This window comes from Panthera tigris, chromosome D3 (genome assembly GCF_018350195.1).
Source record: "Panthera tigris isolate Pti1 chromosome D3, P.tigris_Pti1_mat1.1, whole genome shotgun sequence".
Lineage (NCBI taxonomy): Eukaryota > Metazoa > Chordata > Mammalia > Carnivora > Felidae > Panthera > Panthera tigris.
The window spans coordinates 10,500,746-10,527,208 of NC_056671.1; the positions used below are offsets into that span (position 1 = coordinate 10,500,746).

A 26,463-nucleotide genomic window follows, 5' to 3' on the forward strand; every position below is an offset into this window, starting at 1 on the left:
ATCGAGGCCCAAATCCTTCCAGCTGCTTCCGAAGCCACACACAATCCGGCCCCCACCTCTCCTTTGCTCCCCCTCGTTCATTCCTCTACATTGGGGCCTCACTGTTGCTCTCTGTCCCCCACCTCAGGGCCTTTGCACATGCGGTTCCCAGCCTGGAATACTCTTCCCGGGGATCTTCATGGCTTGCCCTCGGTCTTCCTTCGGCTCTTTGCTCTAATAGTACCCTAGTGGGGCCGCTTCTGGTCATCCTACCTAAAAGTTCACCCTGCCACCCCCCACCCCGACATTTCCTTCCCTCCTTTGTTTTTTCTACTTACTCCCCAACACACTATGTTATTTGCTAACTCAAATTCTGTGGTCCCCGTGAGAATAAAATTTCCACGAGAGCAGGAATTTCTTGTCTCGTCCACTGCCGTTTCCCCGGCACCTGGAACGGTGTCCAGTAAGCACTTAATAGATATTTTTTGGTCGCGCGACACCACGTGATGGTATCCACCCACCACACTGGCCGCGGTGGCCTGGAGGACGGGGCCTGAGCTCTGTTCATCTCTGGGACCCGGCACAGAAGGGGCCAGGGAGTGTTAGCTGACTGACGAGCTGACCCACAGGTCCACAGTCTCAGTGCCGGGGCCGGCAGGGGTAGAGCAAGGGCGGGTCCCAAGGGCCAAGTAGAGTGACAGGCCAGATGTGGCAGAAACACAGGGACTCACCCTCCCCGTCCACATCCACCAGCCGGTCCAGGAAGTCTCTCACACGTGAGATGCTCTGCAGCAGGAAGGGGTGCAGGGGGGCCATCCACAGTTCCTTGCCCTGGCCCAGCTGCTGGCCCAGGTTTCCGATGCTCTGCACAGCCTGGCACAGAGAAGCAGGGGACGCCAGGGCCAAGGTCACTTCAGGGGGTAGGGCCTTCCGTGGCCCCAGAACGGAGCGCGCGAGTCCTAACTCCCAAATCAGTGCTCAGTGAAAGGAGACTCATAGCAGCACCTGCTTGGAGTCATACCTACCCCTCCCTGGGGACAGATACGCACCCCCAGCACCCTTACACTGTTCCCTCCGGAGCTCAGTTCCCCCGCCCAGGACCGCCTGACCCCTCTCATGCACACTCTGGAACCCATCAGAACCTCAAAATATGGGGCTCCTGGCTCGCTCAGTCAGAAAAGCGTGAGATCAAGCCCTGCATCAGGCTCTGCACGGGGCGTGGAGACTGTTTGAGATTCTCCCTCTCCCTTTCCCTTTGCCCCGCCCCCACTTGTGCTTTCTCCCTCTCTCTCTAAGGACAAAAAAAAAAAGGGCACGACTCTTCATCTTGGGGTTGTGAGTTCGAGCCCCCTGTTGGCTGTGGAGATTGCTTAAATGAATAACAACTTTCAAAAAACCTAAAAAGGAAAAGAACTTCAAAATATGGCCACTTCGCAAATGATGGCCTAATTCATACTAAGGCGCACAGGACGACTAGCCTGCTTCCCACTTTCCTCCTGAAAGGGCAGAATTTTCGTTCCAAGAGAAGAAGTTGGATAATGGAATGAACGCCTTCACACTCAGGAGGGAGGGCTAATGGGTGTTTCAGACGGGTTTCTCTGGGTCTCAAACCATTTCGGCAGGTTTGGCCTTCCGGCTCCGTTCCTGTGCTTTTCCCTGGCTAAGAACACCCAGGCTGTGGGACTCCCTTTCCAGCACCTTGGCAAGAAGCAGCAGGGAGCGGCTGGTCTGGGGATCCGCATGCTGGTCCCGGAGGTCAAACAGCTTCGGGGTGAGGATGGCAGGGGCAAAGAATCGCAGGAAGAGAAAGCCACTTATGGCCAGGTACTTCGCATCCTGCCGAGAGGAGCCGCAGGTGAGAAGAGCCCCCCAGAACCCACATCCCAGATGGGGAAACTGAGGCAAGGGCAAGTGGGATGGGAGATGGGCCGGGAGATCACACTGGTCCGCCAAGACGGCTTTTTCTCTCTGGACCTCAGCTTCCTCCCCTGGAAAGCAGAGGAACAATACCGACCCTCCACTGCGAGCCCCGTGCTAAGGGCCCAGCCCCGTGAAGGAAGCACCATCATCATTCCCCGCTCACGGATGAGGAAGCAGACATTCAGAGACACCAAGTGACTTGCCCAAGGCCACACAGCTGGGAGTGGCAGGGCCGAGATTTGAACCCAGGCAGGATCTGAACACGCAGCTCTCCATCGCACCCTCCGGCATTCGACCCCCGGTACTGTGCTGAGCGTCGGGACTGATCTGAACCAGCGACAGTCCTAGGGGGTAGGTGCTATTATCCCCATTTTGTGGATGAGGAAGCGGAGGCTCAGGAGAGAACCCGGTCTGGCTGGCCCCTCTGTGTGAGTCCCGGGCCTGGCCCACCCGCAGACAAGGCTGGTTCCTCCAGCTCCAGCAGAGAGAGGGCGTGCCTTTATCCTGGGTGCCTCTGGCTCTCCCCAGATCACTCCCCACCCACCTTTCACACTTGCCCAGCTGTATTTAGCCCAAAAATGTGCTCCGGTATTTATTTAGGGGTTGCATTCACACATGAGACAATACTCTCCCCGTCTCCTCTGCGCTGACGGTGAACCCTGCCTAAAGCTGGATGCCTGACACCGCCCGGAAGGGGGGTCTCTGCCCCCAGCCCCGCTCCTCTGGACCCCTGAGCTGCCCCCGAGGCCACCACCCCCTCAACTGCCATATTCCAGGGTAAGTTTAGTCTTCGAGATCAGCTCTTTGACTTCCTCCTTTCTTAAGGTGGAACGGGTGTCAGGGTGGCAGAGAAAGGGGTTCCCCTGGGTTTCCATGACCCCATCCACCCTCATGGGCCTGAGGAAGTCCCTGCTCCGTGCCATGGCCTCCGCCCCTCCGTGGGAGCTAAGGACCGGGGGACACTTGGGTGTCACCGATACTGGGTTCCCCACAAGGGCCAGGCTGTCTGGCCTCCCACTCCCCTTCCCTCCCCCCGTCACAGCTCTGTCCCACTTAGCACCTCCAGTCCAGGCGACAGCCTGGCAAAGTGGGGCGTAAATCAAGCGACGTCCCAGTTTGGAGGCCGAGAGCTCACTCCTCAGCGGAGGCTGAGAGGAGAAGGAAGGGACCCCCGCTGGGGAGACCAGAGGCCTAACTTTGAGTCCACCACCCTCGGCCAAGGCTCTTTAACCTCTCTGGGCCTCAGTTTCCCCATCTGTAAGCAGAGAGTGGGGAGAAGTATGGCATAATCAAGGGCTCTTAACTCAAGCTCTAGGGACTGGGCCGTTACCTCTCCAACATTTAGCAGGTCTTAGATTATTCGGCAGAGTGAACCCCCGCCCCGCCCACATTTCCGTTACATCAGCGCTCCATTAAGAGCTGGCCTGATTTGATGTCATTTGTAAGTGAGGCCAACAGCCACCTTGGGAGGCACGCTGACCATTAAACCAGGGGAGCTCAAACTGGTAACCCACAGGCCAGGCCAGCCGCCAACGCATAGTAACTGGCTCAAAGTTTTGTCATGTTGTTCTTGTTTTTAGGTGAACTGGAGTCAACCTTTTATTTTTTTTGGGGGGGGGGGTATCTTTTTATTTATTTTTTTTTAACGTTTATTTATTTTTGAGACAGGGAGAGACAGAGCATGAACAGGGGAGGGTCAGAGAGAGGGAGACACAGAATCGGAAGCAGGCTTCAGGCTCCGAGCTGTCAGCCCAGAGCCCGACGCGGGGCTCGAACTCGCGGACCGCGAGATCGTGACCTGAGCCGAAGTCGGCTGCTTAACCGGCTGAGCCACCCAGGCGCCCCGGAGTCAACGTTTTAAAAATGAGCGACCTCACATAAAATCCAGAATGTTGGCTTTAGAAAATAACCCCTGGGGCGCCTGGGTGGCTCAGTCGGTTGAGCGCTCACTTTGGCTCAGGTCACGATCTCACGATCCAGGGGTTCGAGCCCCGCATCGGGCTCTGGGCTGACAGCTCGGAGCCTGGAGCCTGCTTTGGATCCTGGGTCTCCCTCTCGCTCTCTGCCCCTCCCCTGCTCGTGTTCTGTCTCTCTGTGTCTCAAAAATAAGAGAAAAGGAAAGAAAAAAAAAGAAAAAAGGAAAGAAAGCAAACTCTGAAGAGCTGGCCATGCCGGGTCCCCATTCCCGCCTGGCAATAAGTGATTGAATTCTGCAGCTGCCCCCTTAAGACAAGCTGTGGGGGCTCCAGTTTGCCACAGTCCCTACGACGCCCTAGTGCCTGCCCCACACCTTGACTGCTTCGTTCATTGATCTCACCTTCCTGAGGCCTGCAGCGCTCGCAACTTTTATATTAACATTGGCAAAGCAGTAACACATGCAGGGATTTATCTCTAGACCACTTGGGGCGTCTGCTACGAAGCGCCTACTGTGGGCCGACATGCCCTCTCTCTCTGTCTCTCTGACCGCTGAAGTTAAGAAGCACTTACTTTGTGCCAGATTCTATTATTTGGTGGTTTCGAGCAGATTCAGCAGCCAGGTGCCTGGATGGGTGTCTATCCCAGCAACACCCCTTCCTAGCCATTTGACTTAATCTCTCTGGGCCTCTGCTTCCTCCTCTGTAAAATGGGAGAATACTGGTACCCACCCCATAGGGTGGATGGGAAGGCGAGGTAAGGTAATGCGAGAGGAAGAGGAGGTCCCACCCAGGGTAAGGACTAGATACAGCATTCGCTGCTGCCATTATTATTATTATTATTATTATTATCATTTTCATTATTACTGCCCCTGGATCCCAGACCCACAGACCCAGATTCTGTCCCACCTCTGCCCCGCCTCTCTGTACGCCCCTGGACAAGCTACTGCCCCTCGCCAGCCTCAGTCTCCCCATCTGCTCCTTGGGAACGTGTGGCCCACCTCGTGCTCCGCCTGGGGGAAGCGCTCTCGCACGCGCTGGTGCAGCTGCTTGAAGGCGAGGCGCATGGCAGGCGGGCAGCGCCCCACGGAGCCCACAATGGCATCCACGATGGGCCCCAGGTAGCCCGTCAGCAGCCCCAGGCTGGCCTCCCTCACATGCTCCTCGGAGGGTGCGCCCTTGAAGGAGATTCTCCTGGGGAAACAGAGTGGCCGTGCCTCAGAGCCCAGCATCTGTCCGCTCAAAACCCTCCGCCAGCCCCCACCGAGCTCAGAGCACCCACCTTCCCCTCCCACCCCCATAACCTCCCCTCCCACCATTCGCACCCGGCTTCTTGTTGCTGCTTAAAAAACACGCTGAGCTCATTCCTGCCTTGGAGCCTTTGTACATGCTGTCCCCTCTGCCTGGGACACTCTTGTGCACACGTTTAGCTTCAGCGTGCCCGCCTCAAAGAGGCCATCCCTTCCCCGTCACACGTCATCACACACCCCGGTTCGGTGCCTTGTCAGTGTGGACATGCCGGACACCCGCTCCCACCTCAGGGCCTTTGCACGTGCTGTTCCCCCTGCCTGGGATACTCCCCCTCCGGATCTGTGCACGCCTCCCTCCCTCACCTCCTGCCAGTCTTTGCTGAAACAGTCCCCTTCTCTGTGAGGCTTTCCCTGTGACCACCCTAGGGAATATTGCAAGCCTCTCCCCTGCTCCCGGCACTTCCCACGACGCTCCCCTGCTCTGTCTTCCTCCACTCCACCGATCACTTTCAATAACCTTCTTTAGTTGATTATGCACTTCCCCCTAGAAGACGGACTGGCATCCACTTCTTCCCCGCGGGGCATCAGCGTTCAGCCAGGGTCTGGCGCCTAGTAGGTTCTCGGCAGCTGTTTTTGCCGAGGGGGCGATGGGACAGCACTTATCCCCTTCCTTCTCGTCCCCACACAGGTGTAGGGTCCGTCTCGCCCACCTCAGAGCCGGGATCTGAACCCGGGGGCTCAGCTTCGGAGGCCCGCCCGCGACCACTACCCCTTCCAGCCGGAGGAGCTCGGTGCTCACGGCTGAGGCTCTCGGCCCGAATGCAGGGCTCCCCAGCGGCCGGGCCAGAGGGAGGGGGAGGCGGTCGGCACAGACCCAGGCGGACAAGGGGGCTGTCAGAGGGTCGCGGTTCACCCCTCGGGCTTCGCTCACCTGGTGCGACCCAGGTCTATCTTGCAAGGGTCCAGCTCGATGTATCTCTTCTCCTCGAAGACGCGGTTAATCACGGGCTTCAAGACCTCGTGCAGGTAAGGCATGCCCACGAGCTGAGGGCAGGGGGCGCCGCGTGGGGCAGGGGCTGAGGATGAGGCTAAGCCGTGCCCATGAGCCGGGGGCGGGGGGCAGCACGCGGGGAGAGGCTCAGAGGGAGACTGAGGCAGGCCCAAGAGCGCGGGTGGGGGGGCGCTCTCCAGGTGCGACTCAGGGCAGGGCCAGGCACCAGCCACCAGCACCCCAGCTCGGCCACCCCAGCTCCGGGGTCCCGGGAGTCCCCTCGAAGGAGCCACCTCTGGGCCCCGCCAGGCCTCTTGCTCACCTTCATAAACTGTTCCATTGACTTGGATGCCAGGGAGTTGGAGCGGAAGAGGGTGTTGGGGTCGGCTGGGAGGGCAGAGGGAAGTGTCCGCTGGGATCGGGGGCTGGATCCACCCCACCCCGCCCACCCAAGGAGGGAGTCATGACGTTCCCGCCTCAGGAACCAAGGAGAGCTGTACTATCAACTTCATGCACAGTAGAGGAGCCCAGAGTGGTTAGATGAGCTGCCTAAGGTCACACAGCTCAAGAGCGGCAAAACCGGGGCCCGAACCGGGGACTGCGTCCCCACTGGCTGGCGGTGCACAGCGTAGGGACCCCCCCCATCCACACACATAGGAGCCCCTGGCCTCGGCCTGAGGCTCCCCGTCTCTCCCTCAGAGACCTTGCGCCGGCCCCTTCCTTGAGGAGTGACGTCTGGGGCTCATGCAGGCAACTCACTGGTCCGGGTCACCTCGCGCCGAGTGAGATAGTCCAGAAAGGGCCCGGCCAGGCCCTGGCCAAGAAAGAGCTTCACCAGGTTGGTGGCAAGGTCCTGGCGGCAGTCCCCTGAGGTCAGCTCCTCCAGCACGGCCAGGGGACTAGCGGCATCCTCCTGGGCAGGGACAGGAGGCAGGAGAGGTGGCCCAGGGCCCCGAGGGCAAAAGAGCCCAGGTAGGGATCTCCGAAGCAGGGAGAGGCCTCGGTGCCGGGTCCCGGGGGGGACTGAGGCACCCACCTCTGCCGGGCCCCGCACAGCCTCCGTGAGCAGCTCCGTGAGCGGCCGGTAGTTATGGGAAGGCAGGATGCGGTCCTCGATGAGGCGTACCTTCAGCCGCAGGGCACCCAGCTGCCCCCTGACCGGGGTCAGGCCACAGGGGTAAGAGCATCAGGCGGGTGTGCACAGGGGCAGATGGCCAGGATAGGCAGGGGCGAACACAGATATAAGGAGCATGGACGTTAGCCAAACAAGGCAGATGTGGGCGGGTGCGAACGGATAGTGACACGGAGAGAGAGGAAGGGACGGGTACAGTCAACGAAAACAGTGAGGCCACGGGGCGCCTGGTGGCTCAGTGGGTTGAGCACCTGACCCTTGCGTTCGGCTCAGGTCATGAGCTCACGGGTTCGTGAGTTTGGACCAGCCCCACCCCCGTTTCAGGCTCTGCGCTGACCAGCCTGCTGGGGACTCTCCCTCTCCCCCTGCCCCTCCTCTCCCCGCCTCCCCGCCTCAAAATAAATAAATACACTTAAAAATTTTTTTAAAATAAAAACAGCGTGGCCAGCCCACAGTGTACAAGAACAGAAGATGTGGACAGGTGTGGAGGGACCCAGGGCTCCGAGCACACATCGACTGGTGGGGACTGACACGTTCACACGCAAACACGTGGATGGGTATACGGCGAACCCATCTGCACATACGAAACGCACGTTGCGAGACAGACACTTGTCAAATGGGTGAACGAAGGGACGTGGTGGCGGCTTGTGGGCGGACCGGGGCACCCGTGAGGACGTGCCCGCAAGCTGAAGACAGCACTCAACACGAGCTCAGCCTACATTTACCCAGAATCCTCCTCGGCTCTGGGGAAGGGCAGGAGACGGAACCAGCCACGGGGAGGGTTCTGCTGCAGGACCGGTGGGGGAAACTCCACCTGCAGGGGGGACACACAGACCTTCAGCTGAGCCCTGCCCGCCGAGGCCCAGGCCCCACCCAGCCCTAGAAGGGCTCGGGCTGCCCACCCAAGGAGGGGAGGCACAGCCTGGCAGGGGCCACCGCCTCTCCCCCACCATACCCTATCAGCGCAACGGCAGCCACGCTCCCTCCCCCAGTCCCAAATCATCAGCTCCTGCCAGGACCCTGAGGGCTTCCACGGGACCCTTAATTTACAGTTGGGGAAACTGAGGCTTGGAGAGACGGGGCGACTTGCCCGAGGTCACACAGCTGCCGGAGGCAACATACCTGGACCGAGAGCCTTTTCCGCTCTGTTTGGGGACACAAATCACATCTGCCAAGAGGCTTAAAGACAGCCCGGGAGGCCCCCCGAGCCCCACCCCCTCTCTCTTAAAATATTATAAAGATATAATTTGCACCCCATACAAGTTTTCGGTCCACTCACGGAGCTGTGCAACCATCATCACTAATTTCAGAACTTTTTCTATCAGCCGCCCCCCCCGAAAGCCTGTACCCATAGGCTTAGATGTCCCTCCCCAGCTCCCACCCCAGCCCCGGCTCCTGTAACCAGTGATCTACTTTCTTCTACGTCTCCTCCTCTGGACAGCTCACAGAAATGAAATCATAGAATCTGTGGGTTTATTGGCCTGGCTTCTTCCCCTTAGCATGTTTTCAAGATTCATCGACGAGGTCGCAGGGGCCAGTGTGCCCTTCCTTTTTATGGCTGGGCCCCAGTCCCTCGTAAGATACACCACGTTTGATTTATTCATTCACCTGGGGATGGACATTTGGGTTTTGCTTCCACACTTGCTTGTCACTAGCAAGCTTTTGTGTGGACAAATGCGTGCATTTCCCTTTGGTGCGTACCTAGAAGTGGAACCATCGGGACATGTGACAACTGTCTTTAACCGTTTGAGGAACGGCCAGACTCTTTTCCAAAGCAGCTGCACCATTGACATTCCCCCCTCCATGGCTGTGGGCAACCAAGCCTCCCTGTAACTTGCTCTAATCTCGTCTCCTTTGAAAAACTGTCAGCCTGGACTATATCCGCACTACCACCGAGAGGCAGGGACAATCGCGCTCATTTTACAGATGCGGAAACTGAGGCTCCAAGAGAAAGACCTTGAGCCCAGGGCTTCCAGGGGTAGGGGTTAAGGGCTGAGAGTGTGATGTCAGAGAAACCTGAACTCAGGTCCCGGCTCTGCCATTTCTTACTCATAGGGCCTGGGGAAAGCCACTCAACTCTCTGAATGACCCTCGGTTTCCCCATCTATGAAATGAAGACAATAGTCCCCACCTCATAGGGTGGCCGCTACCGGTACGGAAATTAGATTATGCTGGGGAAGTACTTACTTAGCACGCGGTCATCCTGGGTACCCTCACCCTAGAATGAGAATCTGGGCCTGCCCCGTGACCTTGGGCAGTTTCCTGCCCCTCGGAGAGCCTCAGTCTCCTCACCTGTACGATGGGGAGCTGGGACTCCATCGCTCAGGCCTGGCCAAGGAGCCAGTCGAGACAGCTTTCACATCTATCCTTCCAGATCCCGGGATGCGCGGCCCCTTCCCCTCCCCTTCCCTCTTGGAGGCGGAGGGAAGCCAGGGTGTCGGGGGGGGGGGGGGGTTGCTTACCATGCCCAAGAAGTCGTTCTTGCCCACCATGTCCCAGTCCCAGAGCTCCACCCGCAGCGGGGCCGGGGCACCTGGCATCTCCTGAAGTTCCAGCACCTCATCCCAGTGTGGGAAGCGGGTCTTCTTAATGGTCTGGGGGAGGGGGAGTGAGGGAGGGCTGAGGAGGGCCCATCTTGAGGCCCGCCCCTCCCTGGACCCACACCACCACTCACTGAAGTCTCCAAGCTCTGACTGCCCCAGAACACACGTGCAAACGGGTCAGAGGTGCCGGTGAGATCTCGGGGGGCCAGGTCCCTGGAGACAGATGAGGAAAGGGGTGAGGGCCGCAGGACCCCCAAGGACAAACACCCAGGCTGGACCTTGGAAAAGGGGCTCAGGGCAGACCATTCAGATGCCTCTGGCTTGCAAGGCGATGAACTGCCCCCTTGTAGGGACCCAGCAAGGAACACCCCCCCATCCTGCCCTTCCAAACCCTTCCTGTTGACCAGGGCTACCCTGCGCCCCTATTTTCCAGATGAGGAAATGGAGGCGCCAAAAGGTCGAGTCCCGAACCACAAAGCCCAGGAGGTGAAGACGTCGTGGGAAGTGGGAAGGGAGCCTCAGTTTCCCTGGAGCCCCTGGATAGGAGACTGGATGCCAGGGTTCAAAGCCTGGCTCCGCCATTCATTGGCTGGGTGACACTGAGAAAAGTCACTTCGCCTCCCTGAGCCTCACAGTCTCTTCATCTAGAAAATGGAAATAATGATAGACCAACCTCAGAGGGCCAAGGTCTAAATGACCTGAGTATATAAAAGGCTTAGCATAGCAGCTGGCAGGACGTGAGTGCTCTGCCCATTCATTCATTCACTCATTCATTCATTCATTCATTCAACAAATACTCATACCCACGCCTTGCCTAGGACCCAAGAAAAGGCATGGGGCAAGGATCGCCAGTCTCTGGTTGCCATGACAACCCCAAAGTCTCACCTCCGTCAGCTGCCCCAACCCCTCCTTACTGAGGTCCCCCAAATCCAGTGACAGCCCCCACCAGGGGCTGCTTGTTTCTTCCTGCTGCTCCTTTCCCACCCCTGCTTGGCATCCAGAGCCTTCCTTGGTCTCCTAGGAGCCGGCCCAGTTGCTAAGCGACAGCAATCAGTCCCTCTCCTGCTCGCAAGGATCCTGCACAGCCTTGTGGCTGGGGAGGAGGCCACTAGCACAAAGCAGATGAGGAGCCCCTGTCCCATGTCCAGCCCTCTTGTCTGTCCTCCGCCACCCTGGTACTCCATCCAGACCCAGGGAGCCCCAGCTGGAGACAGAAATCTGGAGGTGGTGGGAGAGGCACAGAGAGGGCAAGAAGAGGCTTCAAGGTCACACAGCAAACTAGAAATAGAGATCGTCCCCGACCTGAGCGAGGAGCGGTCCAAGAGGGAGGGTTGTGGGAGTAAGATGTGAAAACAAGGCAGAAAGGCAAGACGGGAGATGAGAGGGGAAAGGGGATGGCAGTATTTAAGGAAGCAAATGATGGGGGAGCTGAGGGAGAGAGAAGGGGATTGCAGGGTGACAGGCAGGAAGGAAGGAAGATGGACATCCCATGAGCTGGCGCCCCTGGACAGTCATCTGTGGGTTTCGCCGGTCCCGCATCCGTCTTCTTTCTCCTGTTTCTTTGCGACAGGACCTCCCCTCTCTCGCTCCCAGCTCACATCAGTTAGGTAGGCTGACCTCTCCACTCCAGGGATGGGTGCGGGACTCAGGCCTGACCAATCCGAGTCCACGCCCTTGGTTCAGAGATAGGTACGTGCCCCAGATTTGGGCCAATAAACATCAGCCCCAGGACATCGGCTGGAAATGACAGGAGAAAGTCAGTTGGACCTGCCAAACTGGTAGGAGGCCCTGGGACTTGCTGGCCTCACCTTTGCTCGCCCACACCTGGAGAGAGACTCCCTGAGAACGAAGCTAACACAAAAGGTAGCCGAGAAATCGGTGTCCGTAGATTCCTGTTGTCACCGTTTGAGCACCTGGATCCAGACATGCCTGAAGCCACTCGTCATTAATATAAACCAACCTGCTTAAGCTGGCGTGAATTGGGTATGTATCACTTACAATCCTATTCACGCACACCCTGGCCAGCCTGAGTGCCTGGCCTTTGGTTGCTAGTCGCTGGGGACCCAGCAAGGATTTTGCCTGTGCTCTGACCCCAGGAACTGGCCAACCTGGCGACCCTGGGGCTGTCTGCCCACAAGGGATCCTGGTCGTGAGCCCTGGGGTCGTTACCCCAGGAGTGAGGTGGTCTCAAAAGCCAAGACGGCTGGGGGGACTCTCCGGCAAATTCTTGCTCATTCTCAGACCAGTCCCACCCCATCCCCTATCGCGACCGTACCTGGCCTGAAGCACGTGACATCGAAGACAACGGCCCCGCGCGTTCTCCAGCATCTGAACATCCAAGCAGACCTCACCCTGCACCTCTGCGTCCGGGTCCACACGGCTCAGGTTGATCCAGCTGTCAATTCCTGGAGGGCACAGGCGCTAACGTTTACTAAGCACCTGCCAGGTTCTGGCATTGTATTAACTTAAAAGTTCAATTAACGTGAAACATGGGGAGGGGCGCCTGGGTGGCTTAGTCGGTTAAGCGTCCGACTTTGGCTCAGGTCATGATCTCGCAGTTCATGAGTTCGAGCCCCACACGTCGGGCTCTGTGCTGACAGCTCGGAGCCTGGAGCCTGCTTTGCATTCTGTGTCTCCCTCTCTCTCTGTTGCCCCCCATCTTGCTCTCTGTCTCTGTCTCTCAAAAATAAACATTAAAAAAACCCTCATGAAATATATATTAAGCCATGGGCTTCTCATGTTCGCCTTCTGATGTAGGTACTGTAATTATCCACACTTCCAGAGAAGGAAAGTGAGGCACAGCGGACGAAGAGCTTTGCCCATGATCTCACAACTGGTAAGGGACAGAGCTAGGATTTGAATGCGAGCAGTAAAGTTCAATGCCATTAACCATGTACTATCACACTCTTCACCCTGGTGTACCAAAGCCTCCGTCATTTAATCCCAACATACTCTCCCCTCCAAAAGATCTTGGGCATTCCTACCTCTCAGCCCCCGTCCAGGCAACTCCCTGCCAGAATCAGTCAAGTCAATTTCAACCTCCCTCCCTGTCTCTCTTGTCTCTCAACGCTTTGAAGAGATCAGCTACCGACTTCTAGCTTCCCTTGTAGTTATTGGGAAGTCATTTCAGCCTGGTAACTGATTTTGTGTAAATGGGCTACCTTTTCTCTTTGGTTTTAAGGACCATGTATTTGACGGTCTGCAATATCACCACATATGTACGTAAGGACGGTTTTGTGTGTGTGTGTGTGTGTGTGTGTGTGTGTGTGTGTTGTTGTTGTTGTTGTTGTTTTTCGTCCTGCTTAGTGCAGGTCATGCCATTGCTACGTACAGAATCATGTCCTTCCTTGCATTCTGGAAAATTCCAGGTCATCATTTTCTTTTAATCGCTTCCGCTCCCCAACTTTTTCCATTCTTTCCTCATAGGACTTCAATTAAAATGGACGTCAGACCTTGTCCACAATTTTCTAGGTCTCTGAGCTTCTCTTTTGTATTTTCCTCCTTGTTTCCCTGGGCTAAAGTCTCAATCATTTCTTCAGATCTCTCTTCCAGCTCACTAATTCTCCCTTCAGCTCTGGCTCTGTTGTTGAACTCGGCCACTCAGTTTTAAATTTCAATGACTACTCCTTATCTCCAAAACTTTGATCTAGTTCTTTTCCAATCAACTTTTTTAAAATGTTTATTTTATTTATTTTGAGAGAGAGAGCACAGGCAGGCAAGGGGCAGAGAGAGAGAGAATGAGAATCCCAAGCAGGCTCTGCAGAAGCAGCACAGAGCCCAACGTGGGGCTCAATCTCACAAACAGCGAGATCGTGACCTGAGCCAAAATCAAGAGCCAGACAGTCAACCGACTGAGCCACCCAGGTGTCCCTATCTTTTTAATGTATTGCTTTCATTTAATATGATTATTGCTGGCCCTTTCTGGTGGTTGCCTTTTTTCATTTATTTAAATATTTTATTCCTTTTCGTTGTTGCTATTGTGTTTTTATTTTATTTTAGAGCAAAAGAGAGAGAGAGAGCACAAGTGGGGGAGAAGGACAGAGGGAGAGAGAGAGAGAGAGAGAGGGAGAGAGAGAGAGAGAGAGAGAGAGAGAATCCCAAGCAAGCTCCACACTCAGCTTGGAGCTTAACACAGGACTCAATCCCACAACCCTGGGATCATGACCTGAGCAGAAATCCAGAGTTGGACATTCAACCAGCCGAGGCACCCAGGTGCCCCTAAATATCTTATTCCTTTAAAAATTTTGTGTATCATAATTGCAAAATCTAAAGCCCTTGTGGGTTCAAATCCGGTAGTTACTGTTTCTGCTGACATTTGCTCATGGTGGCCCACTGCCTTGTGTGTGTGGTGACCTCTGACTGCAAAGTCATGTCTGTTGGAGCTCACTCTGGGACACTTTAAGGGCCTCAATCAAATGGGAACATTTCAGGGTCGGTCACATCTGCCGCATCCCCGGTCCAAGATTCAGTCTCTCTGTTGACTCTAGATGTGATGCCGACATTCACTTCCAGAGGAATCTTTCCTTACCACCTCCCTGCTTGTTGTTCCCCACTCCCTGTCAGGTTTTAGCTCCTGGTTGGGGTGGGGGAGAGTGGAGAATGGTGAGACTTTTTCCTTCTTTCAGGACGTCCCTATTATGCTGCAGGAGGATCCAATGCCCCACGCTGCTAGAAATGGAAGTTCCACCTCACCTCTCTCTAGCTTCACTGCTACCCCCAAATCCAGGATGCCATCAACTTCCTCTCGCTGGAGTACTGCAACAGACTCCTAATTGATCTCCCACATGTACTCCTGTCCCACTGGGATCCAATATCCACAAAGCAGCACAGAGATCTTGTGAAAATGTGTCTAATCTCTCCCATCACTCCGCCCTCTGATAATACGGCTCCAGTCTCCTCACTGTCTTGCTCAAGGACCATCCGTGGCTCCCCAGTGCCGCCAGAAGAAAGTCTAGACTCTGGCCTGGCACCTTCAGCCCCCTCCAGTCAAGACCCACCAAGTACTCCATCTGGCCCAGCCCCAGGAGAGAATCTAGAGACACACCTTAGTGCCTTTGCCAAAGCACCTTTAAGCAATAACTCATTCCCGGGATGCCCGGGTGGCTCAGTCGGTTAAATGTCTGACTTCGGCTCAGGTCGTGATCTCACAGTTCATGGGTTCCAGCCCCGTGTGGGGCTCTGTGCTGACAGCTGGGAGCCTGCTTTGGATTCTGTGTCTCCCTCTCTCTCTGCTCCTCCCCCACTCATGCTCTGTCTCTCTCGAAAATAAATAAACATTAAAAACAAGAAATAACTCATTCCCCTTCATCCAGGAAAGCTTCCTTGACTACACTAGCCTTCACTGCCCTCTTATCCTCATCCACGGTCAAGCCGGTGATATTCCACATGCCTCCACCCCTACATTTCTGTCCTGTTTAAAAAGAATAAAAAGCACCCACATGCAGACGCATGGCCCGTTTCCCTTGCTTTTCTTGCCCCTCGTTCTGCGTGAATGTGTTTTGTGTTTCTATCTGGCCCATAAGCTCCTTGAAGCTTGGCCTCGTACTTCGATCATCTAACGCCACCCTCTTGGGTGGATGTTTGGGGCACAGTGGGTACGGCTCAGCAGACAGGTTGAAAACACAGACTTTGGAAGCAGGCACAGCCTGGACTCAACTCCCACCGCTGCAACTTCTAGGAGGGGCAAGGGCCCTCCTCACCTCTCCAAACCTAATTTCCCAGCAGCCATATATTCGAGATCATTCTAGTGCACACTTCACTTGGTTTTGTGAGGACTAAATACAATGTTCTTAGCATCATGCCTGGCACAGAGTACACCCTCAATTAATAGGAGCCGTGATTAGCACATAGGTTTTCAACGAATCCCCACTGATGAAAAAAAGACATTATTCAATTATTGATATTGAGACAACTAGTAGTCGCCTAGATAAAAAGTAATAAAGCTCAATCCCTCTCCATACCTTGAATCTGGGTAAGTTCCAAATAGATCAAAGACTTGAATGTAAAAAAGGAAAACACATTACTGCTAGAAGGGATCATGCAAAAAATATTATCTAACCTTAGATTTGGGAAGGCCTTTTTAGGGGTCACAGAAAATCAAGGGCCAAAAAAAAAAAAAAAAAAAGACGAAGTTAACTAGAGAAAAAGAAACACATTTTATACATAGATAGAAATGATAAGCAAAAAGATAAGTGACAAAGGGAGAAACACATGTTTGCAGCTACTATGGCAAAGAGTTAAATTTGCCTAATATGTAAAGAGCTCCTAGACATCAATAAGAAAAACGAAACAACCCAGTGTGGGGCAGGGGGGACATGCACATACAATATAAATAAATGACAAACAAAAAAGGAAATAAAGTGACTCTTAAATATGTAAAGAGGCTTTCAGTCTCAATCATAGAGAACTACAAAATAACCTACATGAAGAGGAAATTTTTTTACCTATCAGATACAAGACCAGAAGTTTGGTAATCGTTGGCAAAGGTACAGGGTGGGCAACTTGTTACCTCCTCCATAGATGGTAACTTAGCAATAACTCTCAGATGTGCTCATGGGGGTACTCTATGACCCAGCAAATGCACTTCTGGGAATTTATCAGACTGATCGATACAACTCGCGCATGGGTGAAGTCGTCTTTGTACAAGGCTGTTCGTTGCGGCATCGTTTGAACTAGGGAGAGATACTGAACAACCCAAGTGCCACCCAACAAGGAACCAGCCAAAGAAATGATGGTGCGTCCACACAGCAGAGTGCCGTGAAGTCAAAGACCAAAGAATGTGGAGGCTCTTAGGGCACCGATACGGAAAGATCTCCCAGGTACATGGTGAATGAAAGGCAAAATACGGTACAGTGAAAATAACAGGACACCACTCCTGTGAGCAGAGAACAAAACACACACAGTGCGGGCTCAGGAGCACAAGACTGGCCAGTCTCGGTTCAAATCCTGGACGTCCCACTGAATAACTCTGTGATCCTGGGCAAGCCCCATAACCCATCCCCTGTGCCTCAGTATGTCCACCTACGGAGTGGGCACAATGAGAGTACCTACCTCACGGGGTTATTGCAATAATTAAATGAGCTGATTCCTGTAAGAGCACTTGGAAAGTGTTCAGCACACAGCACTCAATAAATAAACTAAATTAAATTAAAAAAAAAATCATCAACTGAAATAACTCTCCACTGAAGGCCCCGTGCCTCCCTGCGCCTCTGGTTACGCGCTTGCAAATACCCCCCCACCCCCGCCCCGCCAAGGCACGACCACCCCTAGGCCCTCCGCCCGGCTGAAGCCTGCTGCCCTCGCCCACCTCGGGGGTCAGCCGCAATCGCGTCCCTGCTCAGCGAGATCTTGCCGATGACGTCATCATGCCTGTGGCAAGGTAGGCAAGGTGAGGGTCCACGTCATCAAGTCGCGGGCCCAGGCATCGAGGGCTGGCGGGTGGGTACGTTGCTTCGGGGCAGCCCACCCTCCCTCCGGTACCCGAGCCGCGGTCCCCAGCACACACACCCCACCGTGTCCTCGTCCAGCACATAGAAGGCCAGATGGTGGAAATCCAGGGGCAGGTGGATGGTGTATTCCTCTCCCCAGAAGGGGCTCAGACTCCTCCACACGGTCGCTGTCCTGCAACAGAGGGCACAGGGGCTGGGGACCCGTGGGCCACATAGGTGCAGACGCCTGGGGACCCAAACACACACACACACACACACACACTCCCACAAGGGTACACACTAAAAGAGACACTCACGGATCACCAAGGAAGCCTGAGACACATCCCCACATACACAGATACACACGTGCATCCTCAAGGTTTTCTAGAAAGACACATCTTTGTGTTCCTACCTACAGACACATGCAGATACACACGCAGGAACACAGACACGTTCACACAGATGCCCAGACACACACTCACACACGGGCGGTGAGAGAGGGCAGAGACACGCACACGGAACCCCACAAACGCGACGACACGCGCAATTCCACTCATTCACTCATGTGTTCACTCCACGAACACCCTGTGTGTCGAGCCTCGTGGGCTGTGGAGAATCAGAGGGAGAGGTGCCAAGGTTGCTGCCCCCACAGAGCCCCCTTCAGTGGACGGGTGCTCTCTCCTGAGCTCTTATGACACAGTGAGAGAAGTCCCGTGATCGGGGTTGGCTCAGGGGCGCCTGGCTGGGTCTGGGGGGTGTGGACACAAGAGCCAGAAAGGGCTTCCTGCAGGAGCTAGTCAGGCAAAAAGGGGGGAAAGAGAAGAGGAGGACAAGATGGCTGAGACAGCACGTGCAAAAGCCCTGAGGCAGGAATGAGCTCGGTGAGACCGAGGAACAGGAAGGTGCTGGACGGGAAACGGGGAAGAGTGAGGGGCCAAGAGACCACGAAGTCAGCAGGGGCCAGAGCACTCAGGGAGCAAGAGGGGAGTCCCAGGAGGGTTAGGGACCAAGACAAGCCCAGAAACAGACAGGCACGTGGAGCATCTTGACCCTGACCCCCCTGCAGAAGCACTTCCCTTTACCCAGCAGGGAACAGGGAGCCTACTTTGCCCAGTGAAGACACATCCGAATCGACGGCTGCGAGAGTTGGTCACACGCCTGCCGCTCCTTCGTTCCCTTTCCCCACACCCTTCCCCAGCAAAGAGCGTGGACACGCACACACGCACGCACACGCAGATGCACGCTCTGCCCTCGGCTCCAGGCCAGGGCACCGCCACCAGAGGGACCCTTCTTCCCAAACACCCTCGTCCCCCTGCCCGGGCCTTTTCCCGGCTGGAAGTCCCTCTTCAGAGCCCAGGGACGGGGAGACAGCACAGAAAATCTGCGTGTGGGTCTGGGGGCAGCATCACAGCATGTGGTGAGGGGGCAGCACGAGCAGAGAGAGAACGATGGGGGGGGTCAGCTGGGGTGCCGCAGGCTGACCCTCCTCCGCGCGGGCTCCCCGCCCCCAGCTCCCAGCCCATCTGGACCGTAACTGACATCAGAAGCATCCTGAATCCTGCCGTCTCCATAGGAACCCCGGCCTCAGCCACCCACCCGGGGCCTGCAGGGGCTGAGAGATGTCCCTCGGCCTGTGGGGGTGGGAGCCAACCATGGCCCAGCCCCCGTGTCCCTCCACCCCCACCCAAAACTCACCTGCATCCAACACCCTCACATCCTCACAAATGTTCACAACGGCGCCCGTGTACCCAGACGGGCACCGGTGCTCACGGGTATATGCAGGGCAGCCCCCCAACCCCCCCCCACACCCCCGGGGACATGTACGTGTGGCCACAGGCATTCACGTCCAGCCCTCCAACACCCCCATGCACACTCACAAGCAGGCCCAGCTGGGCATGCACACACACACACGCGCACACACACACACACACACACACACACACACACCGGTGCCCGCAGCACCCAGCAGGCCTGGAACCAGCCAGCCCGGCCAAGCGTGAGATGCCCGCCTCCGGGGAGGCCACAATGGGAGGCACAGGCCGCCAGCCGCTGAGTCAGCCCCGGGACACCGGCATGGACATCGTCAGGTCCAGGGGGAAGGTGTCGGCCCGTCGGTGGGGCAGGACGGGGAGGGGAGCTGTCTGTCCCCAGAGGGGCCCAAGCACAAAGCACCCTCCGTCAGCCCCGCGTGTCCACCCTCGGGGTAAGCACTGCCCTCCCCCAGCTCCTGTTCAACGTGACCTCTTGTGCCTGGATTCCCCAGGTCTAGAAGGAGTTCCTCCTCCGTCCCCTGCCCTGTGGCTCCCTCCCCGGGTCTGGCCCCTCCACTCCTCACCTGGCCACCACCTCGTCATCCACCTTCACGAGGCAGTAGGGGTCACTGCTCCCAGACCTGCAGGAGAAGGGGGTTCGGGAAGGAGGTTGAGAGGGCAGCCATGAGCGGGGGTCCCGATCCACCTTCATTATACATACAGAGGGCAGCAACTGCCGGCCAGAGAGGGGAGGGGACTGGCCCAGGGTCACACGGCAGGTCCAGCTAAGAAGGCAGGGGCCCGGCAGGCGATGTCCTGGGTGCACAGCCTACCCGCTGCCTGCCTGAGTCACCATGCACGGGCTCTCTGGGCTTCCACTCACAGAAATAGAACACTGAGGCATGAGGCCAGAAAGTTCCCAGGGCTGATCTCAGGAGGCCCGGAGCTGTGGCTGGGCTGGCGGGGGGGGGGGGGGGGGGGCATCCGGGCTTTACCACCCACTAGCTGCGGAACCGCACGGGTGCCGCTTTTTCCACTCTCTAATGTTAACACACACCTCCTGGGGCAGTTGGAGGGACTAAAGGAGATAATGCGCGGTGAGATGCATCACGGGCTGACCCCCGAGCTCTCCCCCAGGAGCCTTAACGCCACCCTCTGGGGGAGGCACTGCCCTCCCCAGCTTTTCATTTCCACGAGGCTTACGCCGGGGAGAGGACTCCCAACACTCAGCCTTCAGTGGGGATGGGCCTCTGCTGGCATAGACCAGGGCACCCAGATCTCAAAGCTCAACCAATAGCACAGATATGCTGCAGCCCCTTGAGTTGCCACGAGCCAACCAACACCCGCTCTATCCCCCCTTCATAATAAGAGTTAGCAGCCACATCCCAAGCTGTCCACTAGGGCCCTCATCTCCCCTCTGTCTCATTGCACAGGCCTCCTTTGCCTTCCACCAAGCTCAGTCTGACCTCAGGGCCTTTGCACTTGCTGTCGATGTCTGCTTAAGACACTCTGTCCCCGATCTGGTCATGGCTGGCTCTGTCCTGTCATTCAAACCTCCACCCCAAAGTCCCTGATCACCTCTGTCCTTTGTAAAATTGATCTCCGATCCCTCTGAGCCCCTGAAGGCATCTTGCTCCCCCGTTTCTCTATTTAGTATCTGTCCCCCGCCAAACTTCTGAACTGTGAGCTCTTTGGAGGAGGACCTGTATCCTCTTTCCCACTATCCTCCGCCTGAGTCAGGATTCAAACCCGGGTCGATGGGGCTCAGCACACATGCTCTTAACCGATGACACCTCCACCCCACCTCACAATCCTTTCCCCAGGTGGCCCCCTCTCTTGATGTCCCAGCCCCCACCCTCTCTCCCTGCCACCCCCAACCAGCTCAGCACGTCGCTAATCCACAAATACCACAGGGTTTCAGAGAAGGGGATGTTGGCCACCAGGAGCCAGCCTGAGCCTTATCTGCTGGATGAATCCTTCCCTGTGCCTCAGTTTCCTCTCTGGACTCCTTCTCTTAACTCCCTCTGTGTGGGTGCTCCAGTGCCTGCATTTCCCTATCTGGCCTCTATCCCTGAACACCTCAGATTGGGTGGTGGCCTGTGTCCCGGCATTCTTTCCTGGGTTCTACTTCCGAACCCCCTTCCGAGCAGCGCCCCGGGCCTCAGTCTCCCCTTCTGAATCTATCTCAAAGGCACTGGGTTCGAGCCTCAGTTTCCCGACCTGGTTCTACCGCCCTGGATGCCTGTGGCTGGGTTAACCCCTGTATCTCAGTTCTCTCCCTGGGTTCTCTATCCTCGAGCTGCTTTTAAGTGGAGTCCCCTTCCTCAGTTTCCCCAACCGCAGACTCGGAGGAAGATTGGCTGGGATCCCAGGAGCAAAGAGCCGGGAGACACGCCCCTTCTGTCAACCAGACATGACCCTGGGGCCCCTCCTGGGAGCCAGGCTCGCACGTCAGCTCCACAGCTCTGACGCACAAGGGCCTTATCAGGCTCCCATCAGGTAGGAGGCGGCAGTGGCAGGAGGCTGCCCCTCGACCCTCAATCTCTCCAGACCCTTGGCCTCTCCCGTGGCCCCTGCCCCGACCCAAGTGTGGGAAAGAAGTCCTCTCAGCCATTGCCTGCCCAGTTTGGTTTATACGTGGGAGCGGTCAGGGCTCAGATCCCAGCTGTGTGACCTTGGGCAAGAGACTTTGCCTCTCTGGACCTCAGTTTCCCCATTTATAAATGGAATTGCTAACAGGACCTACAGAAAATGTTAAGTGCAGAACCTGGCCCGGAGGAAGCCTCATAGTTGCTATCAGTAATAATGGTAACACCCAAGGGCGCCTCGCGGCTCAGTCCGTTGGGCGGTTGAGCGTCCGATTTCGGCTCAGGTCACGATCTCGCGGTTCGTGGGTTCGAGCCCCGCGTCGGGATCTGTGCTGACAGCTCGGAGCCGGGAGCCCGCTTCGGATTCTGTGTCTCCCTCTCCCTCTGCCCCTCCCCCACTTGTGCTCGCTGTCTCTCTCCAAAATAAGTAAACTTAAAAAAATAATAGTAATACTCAAGAATTATCAGTTGAGGCCTCTCCAGAGTCAGGTTGCACGCTGCCCTCAAACCTGACGAGGCTTCAGGAAGAGTCTGGGCCCTTTCTCTTAGAGACGAGAGAGAACACATCTCACCTAAGCGTCTCCGTGGGCTTGGAGATCCCAGCATGCTCTGAAGAGAACCTCTCTGACGAAGGGAGTCAACGGCCAGGGAAACTGAGGCAGGGTGGCTGGATCCCCAATGAGGGCTTAGTGACTCCTTCCCCCCCTTGCTCTGGGGCTCACCTTGGCCCGGGAACTTGGGGAAGGAGGCGTGGCCGAGAGATGTAGGAACCAGGTATGAGTCAACTTCCTCCGCAGGAAAGGCAGAAGGAGCCCCACGAGGCACGTCCAGGGGCCAGGGCGGTGCCCCCCACTCCCTCATGGCCCTCGTTCAGGACTGTGAGATGGACGCCTGGTTTCTGGAGGGGCCCCCCTCAGCCCTTCAGCAGTTTCCAGGCCCCCACTCTAGCCCCGCTGCCCCCACAGTTCCAGAATCTCATTCTCGGAGGCTCTGAGAGGGTGTCCCAGAAAGAGGGAAGCAGGGGCTTGTCCAGATGCTGCGTTCACACAGCGAGCGCTCTGCTTCTATGTCAGGTGCATGTTTATTTGGGGTGGCTGATGAGGATGAGGGGAAGTTACAACTGTTCTAAGCAGCCCAGTGTTGGGGAGGGGCGAGGTTCGCGAAATCAAAGGCAGGATACTCCTCACTGGGGACCCACAGCTGGGGGAGTCAGGGCATCGCTAAGCCCCAACCTCAACTTGGGCAAAGCCTCGGAATCCAGATCTCGGCTCACCTTGGCCACGGGAGACATCCTAACAGGTCCCCCACCCCCACGGCTGCATGGGGCTGGGCGCCTCCTGGCCAGAGCTCCTATGCCCTGGTGGGAAATGGAGACCCAACAGGAACAAGGTTCAAGGTCACACAGTTGATATCCTGCCAAGGATCCCACACCTGTCCAGGTGCTGACACCTCAGAGCCCCTTCTGGGCTCCTGGCCAAGCAGGAGGGGGACCCCTCCTGCCGTTCTGCTGATTTGGCAACTGCTGACTCAGCCCTGGGGGAAGCATAGCCAAGGACCGGTACTAAGGGGAGCCCAAGGGTCTTCCTGCCCCATCACACCTGGCTGGGGAGGGGGCTCCCGGGAGGGGGTGCCCCCTCCAGCCGCTCAGCATCCAGGGAACTCGTAGCTGGGGAGCTCAGGGCTCTGGGTTAAGAGGACCCCAGCTTCCCTCAGGCCTGATTGATGGGCCACCTGATACCACCAGATGCGAACAGAAGAATGCTGAGGCCACCCAGCCCTCTGGGCCTCCTTCCCAGGTTTCCTTTGATAGGCACCCACCCAGGCCTGGAGAAGCCCCACCTCCCGCACCTGCCGGCACTAAGGAAGAGACCCTCCCCCAACCCCCCCCCCCCCCCCCCCCCCCGCTCCAATAGCACATCCCAGGAACAAAGACATCCCTCTTCCTGGGGGCAGGGTGGGGCGTCTGCTAAGTCTGGGCACCCCCTCCCACTAGGACAGCGCTGGCCATGGGGCCTCTCGCCCCGTGAAGGCGGATCTGCCCCAACACTGTGTCTTAGACAAGAAGCCCCTGCCCACGTCACCGACCCTCCCTGGCATGCGGAACGGGTGCTCCCCCGCCCCATCCCATGTCCGGTGCGCCCCTCACCCGTGACCCGCCCCAGGGTACTCACACGTCCTTGGCAGGCAGCGCCCGGCCCTCCACCACGCGGACGTTCAGGGAGCTGCTCTTGGCCATGGCGCCTAGCCCCAAACTTTACGGGCAGAAGGGTGCCCAGGCGCCGAGGCTGGACCGCGGAGGGGGCGTCTACATGTCAGCAGCTGCGAGCCTGGCGCCCTGTCTCGGGGACCCAGCGCCGCCTGTCCGAGACGCGGGTAGCTGGGGGGGGGAGGTTTCCGAGGGAGAAGAATAGGTGTCCGGGGAGGGGGCGCCCCTCGGACTCTACAGGTAGGAGCTGTGCGCTGAGGAGACAGAGCGCGCAGGGGCCACCGGCGGCTCTCGCCTCGTAGGCTGGAGCTCCGGGAGGGCGGGCAGGGGGCGGAGGGGCAGCCCAGGGCCCTCCCCCCAATCCCGCCTCCCGCGTGTCCCCCGCCCGTCCCCGGGCCCCCTCGCGCGCCCTCTGCCGGAGCCCCAGCCAAGCGCGCCTGAGCGCACCGGCGGCGGAGACCAGGGCGCGCGGAGGCTGGGACCGCCAGGTGGGGGACGGCCCACGGCCACGGCGGGCGTGGCCGCTGGCTCGCGGTGAGTTGGCATGGGGCCCAGAAGACACAGTAGGTCCCCTGCCTGTCCTCCCTCCGACACACTCGCACCTCCCCGGCCCTTCCTTGCCGACCATCCCGGCGCCACCTCCTGGATCGCACCTCCGTGTCCTGTCCGGGAGCAGTACCCGCGGTCGGCGGGAGGCGTCGCTAGAGAGGGAGTCGCACATTCCCGGTGGGGGGGGGGGGGTCCGTTCAGAGTCAAGGGAGGGGCCTCGAACATCCCCTTCCCTGTCGTTTAGTTTCCAATTAAACCCAGGCTGTGCGAGCGGCAGCTCCCACGTCACGGGCTGGCACTGCGGGGGAGGCAGCCGCGGCCGGAGGGGGAGGGGAGGCCTGAAGATAACAACCACGACAGCGGTGACAAGTCGTCCCCAATCGTTGGAACACTTACTGTGCGCCAGGCGCTGTTCTAAGCGGTTTGCAGGCAGTCTGTCGTCGTCGTCCGTCCCCGTGATGATTCCACGCACTGAGTACCGTTGCCCCGTTGCCCCCATTTTATGGATAAAGAAACAGGTTAGAGGGATGAGACGGCCCATGAAGGCGTCGGTCAGTAATTGGTTTGCCTTCCTGGGTTTGAAGCCTGACTCAACCACTTGGTAGCCGTGACGCTGAGCAAGTCACTTAGCCTCTCTGCGCCTCGGTCTGGTTTCCTCATCTGCTCCGTGGGAATAACATAGAACTTGGCCCCCAGAGCCTTGCGAGAATTAGGTGAGATAAAGCACCTGTGGAAGCAGCAGACACAGGTCTCAGAACAGTAAGGGGCGCATCCGGAAGGGGCTTGCTGTCGTTATTCTTGTCCTCCGAGGCATGACTCAAACATCAGCCCTCCTAGGAAGACTTCCAAGATGCCCTACCACCCCAGACACAGGCTTTCTTCTTTTCTCCGCTCCTCAGCTTCAGGTTGGTACATTTTTCAAGTCTTAAAACTTGCAGTTTGAAAAGCACATTTGAAACAATGTGACAGGAAGAGCCTGTCCCGGGGCAGCGCCTGACACACACCGTTTCTCACCCCCCCCCCATTCTCCCCCCGCCTCCCCCCCCCCCCCCCCCCCCGCCAGGAGTTTGTTGTTTACCCGCCTAAGGGTTCTTGGAAGAGCTGGCACCAGGCCTGACTCACTTGGGTCAGCCCAGGGCTGGGCACCAATGGGAAGGCCCCCACGGAATGACTGCAGCAGCCAACGCCCAGACCGGTGGGACCAGGGGAGCCCTGCCCGGCCACCGGAGTAGCCATCCGCCTCCCAAGCTCCCTCCTTGACTTCCCACCCACGACTCCAGCCGGGCTGGTAAGGGATTCAGATCCCTGGAGTTCTCCCCCCACCAGCTGGCCACGATCTGCTGAGTCCTGCAACCTCCAAAGACAGGTCCTCAGTTACCCCATCTGGGATGTGGGTCTAGCCGGGCTTAGAAGTATTGCAACATCCTACAGCGGGGTACGAGAGGTGATCCAGGGTTGGATCCAGAGCAGTAGTAGCCCCAGGGGAGTGTTAAACACCCACCCTCCCCACTCTTGAGCCTTACCGGTCACCCCCGATCCTCACCAGGGGAAACCGGTACGTGCTTCGTGAGACCTACTTCAAGACAGGCTCTTTTCCCACCCCCACCTAGGGGGGGAGCTTTTGGCTAACGCTTTTTCTTCTGAGACCCTGCAGAGATCTCAAACAGGCTATCCAGCCCCCAGGGACCCCTGATGGAACCTGAGGGACCTAGTCCTGGGCCACCTGGGATGCCAGCCAAACTGCCACCAGCCATCTCGGCCAGTCTTCCGGAGCCGAGCAGGAAGTCACATTCCCGAACACCCCTCCCCAGGCCCCCAGGGGGGTTATGAAGGTTACGGACTATGCCAGCCAGACCGCCAGGGAGCTAACTCTGTCACCTGTCCAGTATCCGGCATTGGACCCTGAAATGCGCCTGGGGCTGTGGCCACAGACCTCAAACTTTCCGAATGGCTTGGCCACTTCCTGTTGTTGTGAGAAGCTTTGACTTGAAACTGGCATAGGGTTTGGGGTCTCCCAGGGCAGCTCCTATCAAGGGGCCAATGGGTGACGGTGGCCGAGAGGAGTGTGGGACCTACTGGTGGCTACCCAGCTAGGAGAGGGGAGCGTGGGTCATGAGCACCCAAGCCTGGTCTGTCATGTGGAAGGGGCTCACCTTTCTCACGGGCTGTTGTGAGAGGTAATCAAGAGGCGGTGGAGGGCACCTGGCATCATTC

At 57.3% G+C, this 26,463-nt stretch overlaps 1 protein-coding gene across 3 annotated transcripts in view; it reads right to left on the reverse strand.

Annotated features, from left to right (window-relative positions):
- RASAL1 (RAS protein activator like 1) overlaps window positions 1-25,226 on the reverse strand; it is a 30,370-nt gene extending 5,144 nt beyond the window's left edge. Inside the window, exons 1-16 of one of the 3 annotated variants that reach the window (XM_042961967.1) lie at window positions 24,646-25,226; window positions 23,666-23,871; window positions 19,491-19,547; window positions 17,235-17,348; window positions 17,035-17,096; window positions 12,004-12,133; window positions 9,860-9,941; window positions 9,648-9,779; window positions 7,911-7,999; window positions 7,090-7,207; window positions 6,813-6,966; window positions 6,376-6,440; window positions 5,994-6,106; window positions 4,814-5,006; window positions 1,678-1,815; window positions 711-852 (exon numbers count right to left, since the gene is read on the reverse strand). In XM_042961967.1, the coding sequence (XP_042817901.1) occupies window positions 711-852; window positions 1,678-1,815; window positions 4,814-5,006; window positions 5,994-6,106; window positions 6,376-6,440; window positions 6,813-6,966; window positions 7,090-7,207; window positions 7,911-7,999; window positions 9,648-9,779; window positions 9,860-9,941; window positions 12,004-12,133; window positions 17,035-17,096; window positions 17,235-17,348; window positions 19,491-19,547; window positions 23,666-23,730 (1,654 nt within the window). In that variant the 5' untranslated portion in view covers window positions 23,731-23,871; window positions 24,646-25,226. Of the gene's footprint in view, window positions 1-710; window positions 853-1,677; window positions 1,816-4,813; window positions 5,007-5,993; window positions 6,107-6,375; window positions 6,441-6,812; window positions 6,967-7,089; window positions 7,208-7,910; window positions 8,000-9,647; window positions 9,780-9,859; window positions 9,942-12,003; window positions 12,134-17,034; window positions 17,097-17,234; window positions 18,865-19,490; window positions 19,548-23,665; window positions 24,009-24,645 lie in introns of those variants that run through there. The other 2 variants (XR_006209838.1, XM_042961968.1) reach the window with 2 other exon arrangements.
- Between the last annotated feature and the right edge of the window lie 1,237 nt (window positions 25,227-26,463).